This window comes from Strongylocentrotus purpuratus, unplaced genomic scaffold (assembly GCF_000002235.5).
Source record: "Strongylocentrotus purpuratus isolate Spur 01 unplaced genomic scaffold, Spur_5.0 spur5_scaffold_21, whole genome shotgun sequence".
Classification (NCBI taxonomy): Eukaryota; Metazoa; Echinodermata; class Echinoidea; order Camarodonta; family Strongylocentrotidae; genus Strongylocentrotus; species Strongylocentrotus purpuratus.
The window spans coordinates 20548073-20567750 of NW_022145607.1; the positions used below are offsets into that span (position 1 = coordinate 20548073).

General features: G+C 38.1%; 1 protein-coding gene across 1 annotated transcript in view; it reads left to right on the forward strand.

Moving 5' to 3' along the window:
• The window catches only part of LOC100892960 (popeye domain-containing protein 3), a 33339-nt gene extending 25084 nt beyond the window's left edge, over nucleotides 1-8255 (forward strand). The window contains exons 3-5 of the mRNA XM_003723846.3: nucleotides 1525-1633; nucleotides 5200-5413; nucleotides 6984-8255. Of these exons, the coding sequence (XP_003723894.2) occupies nucleotides 1525-1633; nucleotides 5200-5413; nucleotides 6984-7363 (703 nt within the window). The 3' untranslated portion in view covers nucleotides 7364-8255. The remainder of the gene's footprint in view (nucleotides 1-1524; nucleotides 1634-5199; nucleotides 5414-6983) is intronic.
• The last annotated feature ends 11423 nt before the right edge of the window (nucleotides 8256-19678 follow it).

A 19678-nucleotide genomic window follows, 5' to 3' on the forward strand; every position in this document is an offset into this window, starting at 1 on the left:
TGAAGAAAAAAGTAAAACAAGAAATAGAAAAATGATGAGTAATTTTTAGGAGATGAAAAAGAAAGATAGCGACTTCTCAGACGAGATATTGCATAGTTTTAGGTGACTTTATTGCTGGAGTCTGCGTTCGATTTAAACATAAATAAAACCTCCTATGAACGCTACAGCTATCCTTAACCTATATAACTAGCCTTAAACCCATCGCCACGACTACCCCAACCATGTACATTATAATATCCACATATTTAACAAAAGCAAATTTTGAATCACCAAGAGGTAGTTATTTTACCTTAATTAACTATTGGATCACAGAATGCATGTCTCTTACGACCTCACACCCTCCGCATGTAACCCCCTCCCCCCGTCCCCGTCCCCATCCCCACTTGAATTCCTCCTAGGACCTTGTCCAATACTCCTAAACACTCCCTTTAAAAAACATTTATTTATACATCCAATGCTCGTATTTTCAACCAAACTGCGTCTCGTGAAGATAATTATTCATGGAATTGTTTATTGTTCAGCCGCTCATGATGCAGACAAGATGATAGAAGACATTCTCAAATCCCCATCTTCATCATGTGTTGCCATGACAACATTGTGGCTTTTATTCTATCCCTCCTTCTTTTCTGTACGTCAGTGAATATATTGTCCGCGCAAACGTCATATATTACGTAACTTTGTAACAATATTAGTTTGCAATCTCCTGATAATTATTGTCTTACAGATGTCACACATTGCGTGATATTGCGTAAATGCCAACCTCTTACACAGGCTGCATTATTATCATACATTATTTGCAGTGCATCATCGTATATTTCGTAGCTATAAGTGTGTAGGGTCATTCTCCGAACAATAAGATATCTATCGTGTTTGAGTGTTGATAGATGAACAATTAATCCATGATTATTTTTAAGAATTTGTTTTAACCCATTGGCGCTACATATACGGTTTTGTTTCAATATCACTTTATTAACAATCATTATTATTAACAAAGGAAGTATAAATACTACAAACAAATTTATATAAACGTAGAAAGGAGAAAAGAGCCCAGATCATGTTTTATTATTAACAATGCAGGGCTAATACGTCACATTATTAATAATGAAATACGTGTCACACCATGGAGTTACTGTACTAAAGCTTTAGTAAATCGATGGTCACACATTGTACAACGATATTAACGGACACGTATAATATGTCATTTGTTTGGTTCATAGGGCGTTAACTCCATGCCAACGTTATTATGCTATTGTGGCTCTATGCAAACGATTATACATCATAGCGAAATTAATATACAGAATTTAGGAACACAAAATATGTAAGAAACATCATGAAGTAACCAAAGAAGGTTTTTTTAGATTTTCAGAATTAAAAACATTTTAAAAATAAGATTTCAGAATAACCTCAACAAGTAATTAACCATACATTAATACTTATTTGATGTGCTACTGAACAAAACATTTTCATTGGCGATAGATATGCATTGACGTTATTTATCTTGTTTTGTTTTTCTTTCTTTTTCAGAATGATTGTTTCAGCAGGAGGTCAGTTTCTGCACTACATCCATCCTACACAGTTTCTCGACTCTCCCGAGTGGGAGGCTAGCAGCGACGGCACAAAGAGTAAATTTCAGGTGAGAAGTACATCTTGCGATATACTGCCAAAATGTTCAGAGAATTTTTCGCTTTATGTTTCGTTCTGTTTTTCTTTCTTTCAAAGGGGCATTTATTGATCATTTATTGATAATTTATTTTTGCATACAGTAGAGCTAACACCCTCTTGGCTATCAGAAGACAGTATATCTTTTCGTTCTCTGTCCGCGAGAAATCTTATTCCTCTATTTGTTCTAACCGTTTTCTAACAAACTGAATATCGGTAACACATTAAATAGCGCGTATGTCTACATACATTCAGTCTCTCGTTCTCTCTTCTCCCCTCCCCTCATCTCTCGCTCTCCGTTTCTCTTCCTACCAATCCTATTTCTTCCATTCCTATTTCTTCCATCCATATAGGGGAGAAGGGAGAAGCGGAAAGCAGAACAGGTGAAATATGTGAAAAAGGTGAAATTGATATTATCAATTTCACCTGTTGCACTCTCCGCTTCTCTCATCCCCCGCCCCCCCCCCCCGGTCTCCTCTCTCTCTCCTGACCTCTCTCCTCTTTCTCCATCTTTCCCCTCTCCCCTCTCTCCCTCTCTCCCCTCTCTCCCCTCTCCCTCTCTCCCCTCTCCCCTATCTCCCTCTCTCGCCTCTCTCCCCTTCTCCCCTCTCTCCTCTCCTCTCTTCTCCTCCCTCTCCCTCTCTCCCTCTCTCCCCCTCTCCCTCTCTCCCCCTCTCCCCTCTCTCCCTCTCTCCCTCTCTCCCCTCTCTCCCTCTCTCCCCTCTCTCCCTCTCTCCCTCTCTCCCCTCTCTCCCTCTCTCCCCTCTCTCCCCCCCCTCTCCCCTCTCTCCCTCTCTCTCCTCTCATATTTCCCCTCTCTTTCCCTATTTCTCTCTCTCTCTTGATATATTTCTCTCTCGATCTCCTCCCATCTTTGCGGTGTGTTATGTCGTGTTTTATAATCTCTCTCTTCATTGCTGAAAAACAATGGCGACAGTAACTGTCATTTTGACAGAAATGAAATGCAATACCGCATAACATTTTAGTTTTCTTCTCCTTCAAACTAATGCTTGTCAAGGGATTATCGACGTGTGGTTAGCCAGCCATTTGAATTTTCTTCTAAACCACTGCCATGGGTTCTTTATAAGACGCAATCGGGTAGGATGTATAGGCAAAATTCCTATTCTTGAGCGACATGCTTTAACCATTAAATGGCCTTCATCAAAAAGCTTCATTCGTATCCCCATTTATAGCTTCCGCTTCATTCTAGCCTTTTTTTTAAAAAGTAAGGGATGATTTTTTTTTTTAATTGTCCGCTGAATTGTGGTGAATATAATTATGGACATGGCCACCTCACGTCAAATTCATCTGCCTTTTAACTTTTAATTACAGTTATTATTTGTGTATTCATTTACATATTTTCAATATACATAAATTATGTACGACATATGTCATTTTTTACAGCCAACACGATATCAACTAGACGTGCACTTCCGAAAATATAAACCTACAGCCTTGGGCGTCACATATTGAAATATGCGAACATGACTATGATGTATTATGTAACCCGAACATGATTTCTATGGAATGTACTAAACGATATTGAAATTTCCCTCGAGTTGATTTTTCGAAAATGTTTGCGATCACGTTAGCCAAGTGTTGACACATTACATAAAACATAATCCATTAGGATGAATGTTTACGTAGTTTTACAGTATATTTATCCAATAAGTACCTGTTCATCTATACATAATTGTTTATTCCACATTTTTCTTAAGGATTCTTGTCATAAATTCCATTAAGTATCAAAGGGATATTATAATTTGTGCCTAGACGCAACATGTGGGGGGGGGGGGGCTTACATTTCCGAACAAAATATTATATTTAGGTTGAGGGGCATTCTCGCGTATTGGGTTTCATGAGCCGGTTTTTGCCCTCATATGTCACCAGATTTCATCACCATGTCCATATCCCCTCTCCCCCGTTTGTTGTCAAATATTTAGAATGACATTTGAATCCAACTTTGTCTTCTTTTGCCCCCTTTTATCCATTTCGTCCCATAACTCAAATGTCACTTTACTGTCAATCAAAATATTCACTCAACCTACCAACTTGTTCATGAACATTATTCCCTTTTTCATCTTTTTAAAACCATTTTTTGTTCTTTTGAATTCCTGTTGGTTTTCCTTCCTTGGTTTATTTCCCTTTTTTTTAAATTTTTCTCCTTCTTCATTTCTACTTCTTCATCTGAATTATACACAATTTCTACCTGAAAACTCACCCCATCCCCAAATGTTATCTGCAATACCTACCGCTCACCACCTTCCACCCCATCCCCCAAATTTTAATCTGCAATACCTACCCCTCACCACCTTCCACCCCATCCCCCAAATGTTAATCTGCAATACCTACCCCTCACCACCTTCCACCCTATCCCACAAATGTTAATCTGCAATACCTACCCCTCACCACCTTCCACCCCATCCCCCAAATGTTAATCTGCAATACCTACCCCTCACCACCTTCCACCCCATCCCCCGAATGTTAATCTGCAATACCTACCCCTCACCACCTTCCACCCCATCCCCCAAATGTTAATCTGCAATACCTACCCCTCACCACCTTCCACCCCATCCCCCGAATGTTAATCTGCAATACCTACCCCTCACCACCTTCCACCCCATCCCCCAAATGTTAATCTGCAATACCTACCCCTCACCACCTTCCACCCCATCCCCCAAATGTTAATCTGCAATACCTACCCCTCACCACCTTCCACCCTATCCCACAAATGTTAATCTGCAATACCTACCCCTCACCACCTTCCACCCCATCCCCCAAATGTTAATCTGCAATACCTACCCCTCACCACCTTCCACCCCATCCCCCGAATGTTAATCTGCAATACCTACCCCTCACCACCTTCCACCCCATCCCCCAAATGTTAATCTGCAATACCTACCCCTCACCACCTTCCACCCCATCCCCCGAATGTTAATCTGCAATACCTACCCCTCACCACCTTCCACCCCATCCCCCAAATGTTAATCTGCAATACCTACCCCTCACCACCTTCCACCCTATCCCACAAATGTTAATCTGCAATACCTACCCCTCACCACCTTCCACCCCATCCCCCAAATGTTAATCTGCAATACCTACCCCTCACCACCTTCCACCCTATCCCACAAATGTTAATCTGCAATACCTACCCCTCACCACCTTCCACCCCATCCCCCAAATGTTAATCTGCAATACCTACCCCTCACCACCTTCCACCCTATCCCACAAATGTTAATCTGCAATACCTACCCCTCACCACCTTCCACCCCATCCCCCAAATGTTAATCTGCAAAATTACCCCTCACCACCTTCCACTCCTTCCCGAAATGTTCTGTCCGCCATTAATTAAACAAATATTTCATCCACCGTCACTTATCCCCATCCTCCCCCCAAATGTTAACTCCATCTTTACTTGAACCCCCACTCAAATGTCAAATCCTCAATCATCTGCCTCTACATTAATCTTTCTTAACGTCAATGGATTTAAACCGCAATTGCCACCGTCATCAGACTTATCCTCCTCCTCCTCCCACCCAGGTGACGATCACGGCCGACATCGACTGCCGTTACATCCAGTGGCGACGTCGTAAGCTGGAAAACTTCCTCCGCCGCGAGCCCTTCCTCCGTTCGGTGTTCGAGACAACGATTGGGAAGGACATCACCAAAAAGTTGTACGGCATCGACGAGCCCATGGAACCTCCCATCACGGCACGCATCGAGAAGGAAACTGTCGAGGCCGGCGAGAACGATGGTTTGAATTTTACTTTATAATTACGTGTTTATATAGTTATCTTTTTCTATGTTTTCTTGCCCGATTCAGCTCATAACACAAATATGACAATTTCGTTCCTACTTTTGAGAGTAGATTTTAACTCCAAATCAAGTGATCTCGAGGAGGACTCCCAAACTGTGATATTCCATTCATGTCCAGTGAAAGAACTGGAATTATAAACGCCCCGCCCTATTTCTAAACATCATGTACAGTGTTATCAGGTTTTACTGGTTACAATTTCAAACCGTCTCACTCCGGTTTCTCTATCCACCCCCTCCCCCGGGTCGGTCTCTCTCTCTCTCTCTCTCTCCCTCTCTCCCTCTCCCTCCCTCTCTCTCTCTCTCTCTCTCTCTCTCTCTCTCCCTCCCTCTCTCTCTCTCTCTCCCTCCCTCCTCTCTCTCTCTCTCTCTCTCTCTCTCTCTCATTCCCTTTCTCAACCTTTCTTGCCCTTTCTCAACCTTTCTTGCCCTTTCTCAATCATTCTTTCCCAATCTTTCTTTCCCTTTCTTCACCTCTCTTTCCCTTTCTTCATCTCTCTTTCCCTTTCTTCATCTCTCTTTCCATTTCTCAACTTCTCTCTATCTTTCATTGTGTTCCTCTCTGTTTTTACTTGTGTCACCTTATGCCATTCCAATTTCAATTTCCAAAATCAATTTGTTTTCTTGCTCTAGCTATACTCCATTATAATCTATTAATCGTACGTTTGAGTCCTCCTCTCTCTATCGTTTGAGCTGTTAAAGCCAAGGTGTAATTTTGATGAAGGAATCGTCTAGACACGAGCTAGGTTTAATCAATTGATTGTTAGGATGTTAAATTGAATCGGAATGATAAGATTGAAGGCAAATAGCGTGCTCTAAATCCGTACAGGCACTCATGCAATTATGCGACGCCCGTATGCGTAAGTTTCTAAATTAGATTGATTGTTACGTAGCAGTGTAGCACAGTGGAATGGCAAATTGATTCTGAAAACTAAAACTGATGAAGACATGTTCAGTGGTGAAATCGACCGACGGGACTTCTTTATAAGGGAAAGTACCATTACAATAGAAAGAATGACAAAAAGTCGGCAAGACATTGACGTTTTAAGAAAGAAGCAAATGTGACTGCAAGTGGTCGGACAGTATATTAAACAAAATTGTGGATTTTCTCGCTGTATTGAAGGTCAATTGTACCGTTTCATTCCTTACGTAATTATTTGATCAGTATCAGTGAAGTAATGCTGGTCAGACATGGAGGGCATGTTGGGTAGATGACATTCTACCATGAAAGGGAGGGTGTGAGATGGTCATACTTTCTTCTTTATTTTGTCTTTCCCCAAGGTGACACCTTGAGCCTCATTTGTTCTTTAAATTTTGCTCTGTTTATAGTGAGGGGGCTCGTGCATGCATGTCCCTGTGCCTGCCCCCTTACCCCTTATCCATAGCTACGGCATTGCATATTTTAAGAGCCACATAGACATTTTTTGTTTGGTGTATTAATGCATCATAATGTTCTAACATATAATTTTGACATTTTAACAAATTAGTGGAATTGTCTTTTCCTCTCCCAGTTGCCCAAGCCTCCGGTGTCGAGCCAGCCCTCGATGCCGCTGACACCGACTCCCAGGAGCTGCTAAGCCACAAGTGGGAGCGAGTAATATCCGAGGACGATGACTCCAGCACCCAACCAGGCGGCCAGGTCAGCGGTGGAGCTGGACTAGGAGGTGGTGGTGGACCGGGTGGACCGCTGCAGGGTAGGCTCAGCATCCCCGCCAGTCACGACGGGACAAGCTCCGATGTCAGCGTCAAGTCGGCACGGTCGATCGTCGACATACGAGCCAGTATAGCATCGGGGAGAGGGGCGGCCGACTTCGGGTCACGACGATCGCGGTTGGGCAGCTCACCCGACGCTCAGTCGGGCGGTGATGGATCATGGTGGCATTTCTTCTAAGAGTGAACCCACTTCAATGATTTGACTTTATAGTTTCAGACAGTCATCAGTGGCGTATCTAGCTTCGGGTGAAGCCGGTTGTAGCCCCCTGACCCCTTTGAAGGCCCAAGAAAATGCTTTTACATCATGAGGGGGCTACCTGAGTAAATATGGCTTCTCGTCTGTGGTGGATTCTTTCACTTGTTTATCAATTATGAGGATACGCCTCTAGATAATTACATGGTGCCAGTGGCAAGGAAATGGAGTTGGAGGCCCTTCCGTACCCCTATCCCCCGCAATGAATGATAGAAAAAATAGAGTAAGGAAAAAAATTGGAGAAAATGAAAGGGAGTGGGGAATGGGGTCATGAAAAAGGAATCATGGGACCCCCTCACTTACCCTTCCCCTAATAACTGTTTTCTTATTAATTTGTACTCCATCCACCTGATAAAAATGGTGCCCTCTACCCCCAGATGCCAGCCACCCTCCTCAATGGCTGGGTCTACCTATACTATTGCCCCTTTCTACACACTTACAAGGAGATGTCTGGGGATAATTGTCCATGGGTGTTAGGCTTTAATAGTTATTGTGATATTATAATTAACTATTTATATGATTTATTATAATTAGTGTGATGGCATATGAACCTTTGCAGTGTAACGATACGTTGCTCATAACCTAGAATGTTGTAAGTTTATTATTCATAATTATGTAATATCAAACAAAGTTGAAGCATTTTTAATATGATAACGCAGTGATTTTCTGTGATCAATGAAGATAAAGAATCGAAGGTAAACTGTCCCTAAAAACCGTGTTTGCTTTTACCCTACGCATGATTTCACAAATAGGGGCCCTAAACACATCACCGACTTTTACAGAATATAAGAAAGTTTCCATAATACCCCCCATTATTTAATTAACTATTTATATGATTTCATTATAATTAGTGTGATGGCATATGAACGTTTGCAGTGTAACGATACGTTGCTCTGAACCTAGAATGCTGTAAGTTTATTCTTTATGATTATGTAATATCACACAAAGTTGTTGCGTTTTTAATATGATAACGCAGTGATTTTCTGTGATCAATGAAGATAAAGAATCGAAGGTATACTGTCCCTAAAAAACGTGTTTGCTTTTATCCTACGCATGATTTCACAAATAGGGGCCCTAAGCATGACCGACTTTTACAGAATATAAAACAGTTTCCATTATACCCCCATTATTTTTCGGATGGCCATATAACATTGGATAAAAAGTAAACGCACCCTAGTGAACATATCAAAGCTGCATATGCGCTTTTCAAAATCAAACTTCCACATTTTTAGTATAATTCTTTGCAACTTATATTAAATTCTATGTAAGTGCACACGCCAAATCTTAATCACATTTTATTACAATGTTGGTATTAAATATATAAGGTGCTGAGTTTGTGAAACGAGAATTAGTCATATAGAGAAGTAAATGAAACATATATAATATGTTATGAATGCATCAATACATTATTTAAGGTTTTCTCTTGCCGTTTGATTTAAATCGCTAAATAACTGTATTTTTAATCAAATCAAGCAATCTCATGAACATGTAGATATTGCATAGCCTTAGAAATAGAATATATATATGAATTTGTAGTTTCTACGCCTAAGCGTTTGTATTGAGGATAGTTATTTAAATAATTTAAGATTATGAAAATCAAAAATGTTTTACCATACATGTATATTCCTATAATTATTACATTCAGTATTTAAGGGTACATGATTTTGTTGGTGCTGCAGTGCTATGTGTACAGTGTATATAATGTTTTACACTTATTTGTTACAAGTTATTTTTCAAATTGGCAATTGACAGCCTACATTTGCCTTTTTGGTGCACAATGATGTATTACCAAAAAAAAATGTCATCTTCCACGCTTAGATTAGGATAACAGATATCACATTTTGTATTTTACCAAATGTCAGTGGTAAAACGTAGAAATTGATTAATATGAAGTGCTGGAAATTATTTATAAATAATTCAAATTGTCTAAAATTGGCAAAACCTGTGTTTCAGTGGCCGAACAATGATTGGTACATTCTTCCAATACAACTTCCCTATCGGTTTATATTACATAAAATGTAATGGCAATATTGAAATAGTTATAATATTCAAACAAGATCCATGTTTCATAGTCGGGCATTTTTTGTTAACCAAGTTTGCATAATTTAATTTTGAGTTGGGATTTTCTTCGCCAAATATCCAGTTGGTGTGCATGGAACATTGCAAAAATATGTTTGAATTACTCTATTTATATTTCAGCTTTTAACCATGATGTTAGAATAATTATCAACAAATATTCATATTTATTGCCCAAGTTGATCATTATGCAAATCCTACTCAAATCAAGAGATACGAAATTTGTTATACTATCTTTTGCAACCTTTTATTTACTTTTTAAAAAATTTATTACCAATATATACAATGTACTCTTATCACATTGCATCACCAAGTGCCTGAATTGTAATTCAATTATTTTTGTTTAGTATTAGTATTATTCATTTAATAATTTTCATGCGATTCCTGCCTTTACAACCACAGACAACAGTTTTTCCTTTGTGAGATCGGTAAGGGGAATTAACCCCAAATATTAAATTTACTATTGGTCAATTCCAAACGTTATGGAATTACATTTTCAGAGAATGTATAAAGTTTTATAAAGAATATTATAGACATTTTGATAAACATGAACACATTTATGGTATGATCTACAAATTTATATCAGGAACTTTCACTACAGCTGATTTTCCTATCAATCTTTCATCAAGTTCATAAAATAATATGGCAATTATCAAACTAGCTTTGTTACAAAATGAAAAAAATTCATATCATTCCGTAACACATTAAAATTCAATATTTCATTAATTTGATAAATGGTTGATTGGAAAATCAAATGACGTGCATTTCATTACTTAGTATATTATATCACTAGTTTGTTGATCTGTCTCTATTTTTTTAATTCAAAGTTGAAAGTTCTCTAGAAATTTAATTCCGTGTCTCTTGGATTTGGTCTACATTTAAATATTTCAATTATTCATCGGCGTTGGTATAGATTACATACCAAAACATAATTATGAGATGAAAATGAACCACATAACTCTTGTCAAAATAAATAGTCTCTAAGCACTACCTCGGGGCTGTCAATTTCTTAAAAGGCCGAGTCCACTCCAAAAATAATTTGCATTTAATATATGCAGAAAAACAAGGGAAACAGAGCACAAAATTGAATAAAATCGGATAACTGATAAGGAAGTTATGAATGTTTGAAAAAGTATTAACAAAACTATGGAACAATGGAAATCACTACACAAATTGCCAATCTGGTTATCAGTTTGTGACGTCATTGCCTCACCATTTATCAATTGCTTTATATATTTTTATCCATTAATTTCCCTTTTTATCCCCCAAAACTTGGATTTATCCATGCCTTTGCCTAGGGTATATGACTTGTATCATTATGCGTGCATGACATTTTTGAAGAATTGCTTACTTTTTTCAGAATATTGTATATTCATAATCATTGATTTTTATATAAATAGTTCACATTTGTCATGATTTATTTGAACAAAATTATTCTTTATTAGTGCATCCACACAAAAACATATTAATATCATTATAGCTTGGATGCTGGTGTGAGGAATAAGATTATTATGGGGAAAATGAGAAATTTATTATATCAATAACAAGAAAACAATAAGTGGATAGTTAAAGGCAATGACGTCACAGACTCATGAGTGAGCTGCCAATTTGTCTTGTGATTTTCAAAGTTTTTCATGTCATCAAAAACTCATAATTTTCTTATTGGTTATTAAATTTTGATTGATTGGTTTGTCTGACAAATAAGTTTTTTAAAGTTATACATGTACTTGCGAACAAGTAAATTGTATCACCTATTATTTTGTGCGTCTACGGCGTTTTGATTAAATGCATTTGTCATTTTGTTTTTCTTTTGGCTATTTGTATTTATTTCATGTTCTTTTAACACTTAAAGTTAAGCCCCCCCCCCCCTTCTACCTTGTTCTTCATTTCCTTATCTTCGCCCCACTCCATTTGTATTTTCTTACATCCCTTTCTTATCACTTTATAACCCTCTCTCTTTAATAAACCCTCCTACTCCATTTGCACCCCTTTCTTGCACCCCTTTCTTGCTCCCTCAATACCCACTTTCTATTTTGCTCCTTTTTTACATTCGGCATTTAGTCTTCTTCTTTCTTAAACCTCCCCCACTCCATTACATTTTCATCTTCCATCCCTATCTTGTTCCTTCGTATTTGGTTCCTTTTACATTTTAGCCCCCTCTTTTCTTTTTTCTTTTACCTCACCCACTATATTCGTTACACTCTCGCACCATTATCTTGCCCTTTTATACTCTACCTCTATCACTTTTCTCTGTGTGTATTGTTATCTTTACATTTGTTCCCCTTTCATTTTTCTCGCTCATCTCCTCTTTATTCACCATCACTCACTCCATTCGTCAAATTATTGCCCCTTTAATTTTATACCCCCTCCCCTCCCTCTGTTTCTCAACATCGTTCTCTTCTCTTGTTTCACGCCTTCTTACCACCACCACGACCACCCCTTTCGTCTCATCCTTTGTCTCTCTTTTTCTCTCTCCCCATTCCCTATCTCTGCCATTGTACATAAGGTAAACTACATGAAGAACTTGGTAAATTTGTAATATATTATTAAAAAACAAATCAATTTCAACAGATAAAAAAAGGAAATTCACCACACATTAATGAGACAAAACTATAAACTTTAGGGGGGAGTAGTTTTATCATTCAAATACTCTATCTTCATGAAGTTCACGTTATGTTTGCTAAGTATGCAACAGAAAAAAATGACTATGTATATATCATTTACTCAAAAAAGTTGTAAGATTCAAGTTTAAGATCTCTCTTGTTAATGTACCATCATAAATGAATGTGGTATCGTTAAAAGGCCCGTTTACCCCCCTTTCGTAAGGATTGCATAATCGTGGAATATACAGTACACCTGAATATGACCCCCCCCCCTCCCCACATGGCAAATTAAATTAAATACATTTAGATATTGTTGAGGTGGTCATTTATAAATGAAGCAATGTTTTATTTTGTTTGAAGAAGAAAAAAAATTGGCTTGGGCCATTCTTACTTTTAGTAGATAGATCGTACTTAACGCCTTCCATCCTCCAAAGAATAGATTACACCATTTACTTTCATGCAATACCACTTCAACATTATCAAACACAATGCATACTCCAAACAAAATGGAAAATTGCAAGATTTCGCTTTTTACTTTGGGCCCCCAAATGCAGGACTCGTGCACATTCAATGACGACATAATAATTACAAATAGGGCATCATGGTAAAGTAGGAGTAAACGGGCATTTTAATGATACCAAAGTCGATTATGATGGTATATCACACGAGAGATAACATTGATATTAAAAAACGTGAATCGTATAACTTTTTTGAGGAGCATGATATTTATTTTAAAAAATTGGGGAAAAAATGATTTAAAAAAAAAAACGGCAGCCCAAATGATTTATTCAAGTGAAAAGTGTCGGAACAACTGACCTCGTAGGTCAATGGGATGGGCCCTGGTCCTCACAAAAATGAACTGCCACCCGGTCTAAGCTGTGGTCTTTGGGCCAAAATCACACAATCTGTGACGTCAGTACCAGGAGACCCATTTTTTCGATGTACAGAGAAGGACACATGATACCATAACACATGACATGTCCCCTCCCTAATGTAAGTGCTTCAATTGTGATTTTAATGATATTATGTCTTGCCTTGAGTATATGAGACAATGCAATACGTTTTCCGGGCAATGACGTCTCTGAGGGCGACAATTATGATGATAATATTAACATTTTTGGTTTTGCCTCAATTTTGGTTTCAACTATCCAGAGAATTCATGGATAGCGATAATATTTACGAGTCATATTCTGATAATTAAAGTAGCATTATTTTCTTGGTAGCATTTTTCAAGGAGTTGTATTACAAAGCATATGTAACTTACTGATACATAAATCAAATGAACATACAATCCCCTCTTATATCTCTCACTTTCTCTCTCCTCCTCCTCATCTCTTGATCTATTGATCTCTTTTGCTCCATCCCCTCTCTCTCTCGGTACCCAAACCCCTTTCTTTCTCATTACCTCAATTACCCCCCCCCCTTCTCTTTTCCTCCCTTCATCTCTCAATCTATTGACCTCTTTTGCAGTTTCTCTATCCCTCCTTCTACCCCACCATCCTTTCTCTTACTCTCGACTCCCTCTCTTTCTCATTACCTCATCCCCTCCCTCCCTCTCACATTCCCTCTCTTCTATATCTCTCCATCCATCAAATGCTGTCTCTCTATACCTTCCTATAATACCCAAGCCTCTCTGTTTCTTCATGCCCTTAATACACAAATCCACCATGACTGATATCATAATGTTCAACAAAGTCAATTTTGTTGTTTTACCAAGAGTTCTGTTTTTAATTCTATTTTTTTCTTTTCTTCAATTCAAAGACCCATGGAAAACAAGTACCAACTATTTTGCTGTCTTAATACACTCCCCTTTTTGTACATATTATGGTTATGTTGCTATGAATACCAAATGAACATTCATCTTAGAGTTAATATTTGAAATACACAAAAAAGAAAAAAAGTATGCAACCAGTTTTTGCATGTGTTTTGTTTTGTCGTTTTGGTTCTTGGTCATTTACCCATTCGTAATAATAATACGAAAACCAAATGTTTTGTGCAGCAATGGAATGTGTATGATTCATTTCACCTCACAACTCTGAAAGATAAGGAAGAAACATCGGAACAATAATACATTTATGTGAAAAGGGTAGGCTCTCAACATAGGCCAGTCCCTGAGCAATTGGTACTTCATATTCCCCACTTGTCTATAATGCTTTATCGATCATTACATTACAATGCATGTAACAAGAGGTGAAGCGCAATGTCATATTTCGTGGATAGCATGTTGCGAGTCTTCTTCATCATTGTCTAAACCCTTTGTAGGCAAAGCAGATGACCATCTGATGACCTCTCATCAGGGCTAGCATCAGAGTGGCACAGAATTACTCAGGAGTTCTCTCACAGCATAATCCATCAGATGTTGTGCAGAAAAAGGGAAGAACACGAGTCCAGACAAAATTAATAGTTGGAAGAATAAGACATAAGTACATCTACGTGTCCCATGGCAAGTTCCATTTGACGTCTTCATGAAGAGACTGAAACCATGGGGCCAGCAATCAAAGGAAATACACCGATGTCTCGGACATAGCTGCCCTTCCAGAGATGAAACAGGTTGGTTCTTTAGTAAGAGCATGTGAAGCCCAAAGAAAGGAAACCTTGGAATGAGATGGGAACATAATGGGGATAGACAACCAGAAGAATATCTGCAGAGTTCCCTCTAACATCACCACGAAGCAGCCGACATTCTCATAGCTTTCTATACAAGCAAGACTTCAGATAGCAATATTTTGTAAGGTAAAGTGATACAGATGTTGTCTTCATCTTGGTTTGGTTCTTTGGGAGGTCAAAAGGGATTAAAAACTATGATACACCGATGTGTCAAATTATTTGCCATTCAAGAAATGAACTGGTGTCACAGAAGCACTGATCAGCCTCCATCCCCCATACTGGCTGTGACTTCACATTGTGTTCCTTTAGAAACAGTATGGTCGAGCACAAAGGATGGTAACAATTGGAGAAACACAAAAAAAGGATGGGAAATTAACAGGGGCCAACCGACTCGAAATAGATCCGCCGAGTTCCTTCTGTCGTCATCACAAAGAGGCCAAGACTCTCTCAGCTCTCGTTGCAAATAAGATTGCAGAGACACGCTGGAGTACAAGAACCTGATCCCTGTAAAGCCCACAGGATGTAAACCACTGCCACACACTCTGATCACCAGCAAGCGGACATGTGTCTAGACTGTGATCCACAAGGTATGGGTTTAAATCCCACCTTGGTACTCATGTCCTTAGAAAGACTTTAACCTAAACGTGCCACACTTGACGCAAGTGTGAATGGATACCTGGTTGCAGGAGCTGAAGCCGAAGGTAATAATATCTAAAGTCCTTTGGGAGCAAATAGAGACGTTATATCATAATGTGATATGCACTATACACAAAATGTGGATTTGCGAAAGACCCTCGTATGAACTTGAAGAAAAGAACTGTTGTCCTCTTTCCTCTGTCTGCAAAGACATGATCGGCAAATCCGTCACCAACGTCGGTAGAATGTAGAAGATGGTTGACCTGACAGGTCTAGCTGGCGGGGCTTTGGTAAAATGTCAACCAACAACCGTTTTGAAACACAATGGTACTCAGGAGTACTTAAAATCACTTAGAGTCGCTTAGAAGACCACCCCTTAACAGCATCCAGGATGTCATGGAATCAGACGATGCTGAGAGTCAGGAAAGTCACAACGGCGTTGTGAGAATCAGTGACGAAGAAGACACATAGTATTGCACGCTATCCGCGAAACATGACATTGCGCTTAACAAACTTGACACATGACTTACATATACTGTGATAATCGATGAAGCATTTTGTTTCACATTGGGGAATATATTTTTTAAGCACAAAATGCTCATAAAAAAGGGTAAAAAGCAATAACCGGAATTGATTATAAAAATCTTGGCGGACAAGCCCATATATATTGAGCATCAACCCTATACACGAGGAGTATTTATCGTTCCAATGCTTTCAATATTTTCCTTATCCTTACACATTCTGAGGTTACATGAAGTGTACACACTACAGAGGCATGTCACAAACATTTGGTTTACTCATCGTGGAGCATGAATAAAGGAACAAGTTTTAGGTATTTCAAATATACACCGAGAGTAGACTGTTCAATTGGCATTCATAGAAACACAACCATAACATGTACATAAAAGAGAGTATATTACGAGCAAAATAATTGATACTGATCTTCCATAGGACTCTGCATTGAATTTTTTAAATGATTGAAAATCACAGTAATAAAAAGGACTATTAATAAAAATCTTCTCTGGTAAAACAATTTTGTTGTTGACTTCTTAGAACATTGTATCAGTCATGATGGATGTATGTTGAAAAGGCATAGAACAAAGAGAGATCAATGGCACTAGTGGGTAGTAGAGGGAGGTATAGAGAGATTTCAATCGATGGATTGAGGTATAGAGAAGAGAGAGTAAGAGAGAATGTGGGAGGGGTGGAGGGAGTGAGGCAATGAGAAAGAGAGGGGGTTGAGGTAATAAGAGGGAGGGTGGTGTAGTGCAAGGAGGAATAGAGAGACTGCAAAAGATACCAATGGATGGAGACATAAAGAGAGGGAAGGAGAAGGGGGGGGGGGGAGGTTATGAGTAAGAGAGAGAGATGGGGATATAGTACGAGGAGGGACACAGAGACGGCAAAAGAGATCAATGGATCAAGCAAGGAGGACGGAGAGAGAAAGAGAGAGAGAAGAGGGGAGCACATAAATATGACATGTATCAATAAGTTACAAATGAACATATTTTTAACAGCTCGTTGAAAAATACTACCAAGAAATATTTTTGAGAGACTTCCCTCAAACTCATGCTACCATAATAGTCAGAATATGACCCCAAACCTATCTGTAACATCCATAAAACAATCTCAAATAGTTGAAATCGCAATTGAGACAAAAAGCGAACAAACCGCAGCATACTATCATCGTAATTGTCGCCCTCAGCAACGCCATCGCCGGGAAAACTTATTGCATTGTGTTGTACATTCAAGGCAAAACAAAATATCTTTAAAAACATAATTGAAGCACTTACATTAGGGAGGGGACATGTCATGTGTGATGGTATCATGTACCCCTCTCTGTACACTGAAAAAATGGGTCTCTTGGTAGTGACATCACAAATTGTGTGATTTGGGCCGGAAGACAACAGCTCAGACCGGGCAGGATTCCATTTTTGTGAGGCCTAGGGCCTATCCCATCAACCATAGAGGTCAGTTGTTCCTGTGCTTTTCACTTGAATAAATCATCTGGGCTGCCAGTGTAACAATGTTTACCAAATAATTACAAGAATTACAATATCATAAATACATGAATAAGATATTTGTAGACTCTAGGGCAGGTCCAAGCTATTTCAACTGTGACGTACAGGACAGATCAGACTACAGCCAGTCTAATTTAAAACTGAAATGCACATACATGTAGAAAAACAAAACAAAACAATATTTCAGCTAGTTAGGAGGTTTTCACTCAGTGAAAGAAAATTTGATGAATTTTAAAGAATTTTTTGTTTGGTCTTTATGTGGCATTGTAATGGTACCAAACATATATTGTTATAAACAAGTTATAAGTTGCTTTGTAATTTATAATCAACAATTATCTGATGAATTTTATAAGAATATTCATGTGTCAATATTCAAAACTGTATTACATTTTTCAATAGACCGTTTTGCATTGGTTTGTCCTGTATGTCATGCAATTATCCTATTCGTCACATACTATGTATAATTACATATTTACAATTGATACAAATTTGATTAATTCATGATCATTTTCGTTGTTGGGGACTACTAGTGTATTCATCAGACCTTCACAGAAGTTCAGAAAAATACTAATTTACAGAAGGTTGAGTTCTGGTAAATGTTAACAACAATTTGTGAGTTTTTTTAATTCTTTTCATGGAAATTGGGAAGAATATCCGGCATGGAAGTGTCTCCTGAAATAGGATTTTTTTCTTAAACTGCCCTAATATTGAAAATGTGTGTACAAAAGGGAAGAGCTGAAAAGTTTGGGCCAAACTTTCAAGACCCATGTGTGTGGTCCCAAATACATATTTCTGTGTGCTGTACTACAAGAGACTTCACTAGGTTGAGTCAACTTCTTATCATTTTGATAATCTAGAAACCTCAAAGTATACACCAATTTTTATGTCATACACGATTAACCAAAGTGCTTTGAGATAATGTTTTTCACAATGTGATCATAGGACCAGAACTCAACTATATCCTTAACTCTTCCTTGGAATGTGAAAACCCAATTTCCAAATACAGGACATTACATGTTTGCAATCCACTACTTAGCTTTATCAAGAATTTTAAGAATATTTTCAGAATTAAGCACATGCCTGGGTTTTTCTATTGACGCATGAAACAATGTCTGGCGTTCATTTGAATGATTCAAACATGAAAAAAAGAAAACGTCTGGAACGTCATGCTTATTCATATTGATTATGAAAAAATAGCCTAGTTTAACTTCACAACAACTGATAATTATGGACAAATTATATATGGATGGAAAGATTTTCTCTTGAAATACATGATTAATTTGCTGAAAAATCATATCATGTAAATATCATGGAAAGGCTTATTATGCAATTTTGTGGCTAGCTGTGTCTCGCATGTGACGTCACAAATCTGGATGCTCTACGGAGGACCGCTGAAGGCAGAAAATCTGGATCTCGAAATTTTTGAAGAGGGAAGTTGTTATATTTGATCACCTTCGCAATGATATCATGAATTTTTGCATCAATTCAAAACACTTTTGATTTTTGGGGTACATGTACATGTAACTACTTTAAATACACATTTAAAAAAAAACAATATAAGGATCAGACAACCGAAAGTTTCAATTTTGACCCATAGCAGTTCAGTGTCTCCTAAGTGAATTTTTAGTTTTATCTTTTCATCCAGAATGCTACGATGTCTGAATTACAAATTGCACATGAGCAAAAAGTCCAAATGATGCTGGAAATTTTGAGCTCATACATGTTTGTGTTGTGGGATATTGTGCCATTCATGAATAAGAAATTAATCAAAAATAATCATCAAAGTCTCTTAATTTGCAATGCAGAGTGAAAATTAAGATCCTTATTTTTATGTATAATCTCGGCAATTTCTCATTGACTTTTGTAATTTTCATTCATACTGCTCCATTCACTCATTTTTTTTCAAACCATGAAAGGGTGGAAAATTCAAATAAGTAGTGCCAATTTGAGGAGATAATAATAATAATAAAAATGTAACTTATATCGCGCCAAATCCACTCTGTGGAGTGCTCAAGGCGCGTGTAAACAGGAAAAACGATCAAGACTTGAAAAGGAATGTTTTGAGATGAGTATTGAAAGAATCAGAAGATAAACATTTTTTGATGTCTTCAGGAAGGCCATTCCATAATTTAGGACTAGAGTATGAAAATGATCTTTCCCCCCATGTTTTTGTAATTTTGGGGGTCACAAGAAAATTGGAAGTGGATGAGCGTAGAGGTCTTGCAGGAGTGTAGTTTTGGATTAGAGAGATAAGGTATTGAGGAGCAGAGCCGTGAACGCAATGAAAGGTAAGCAAC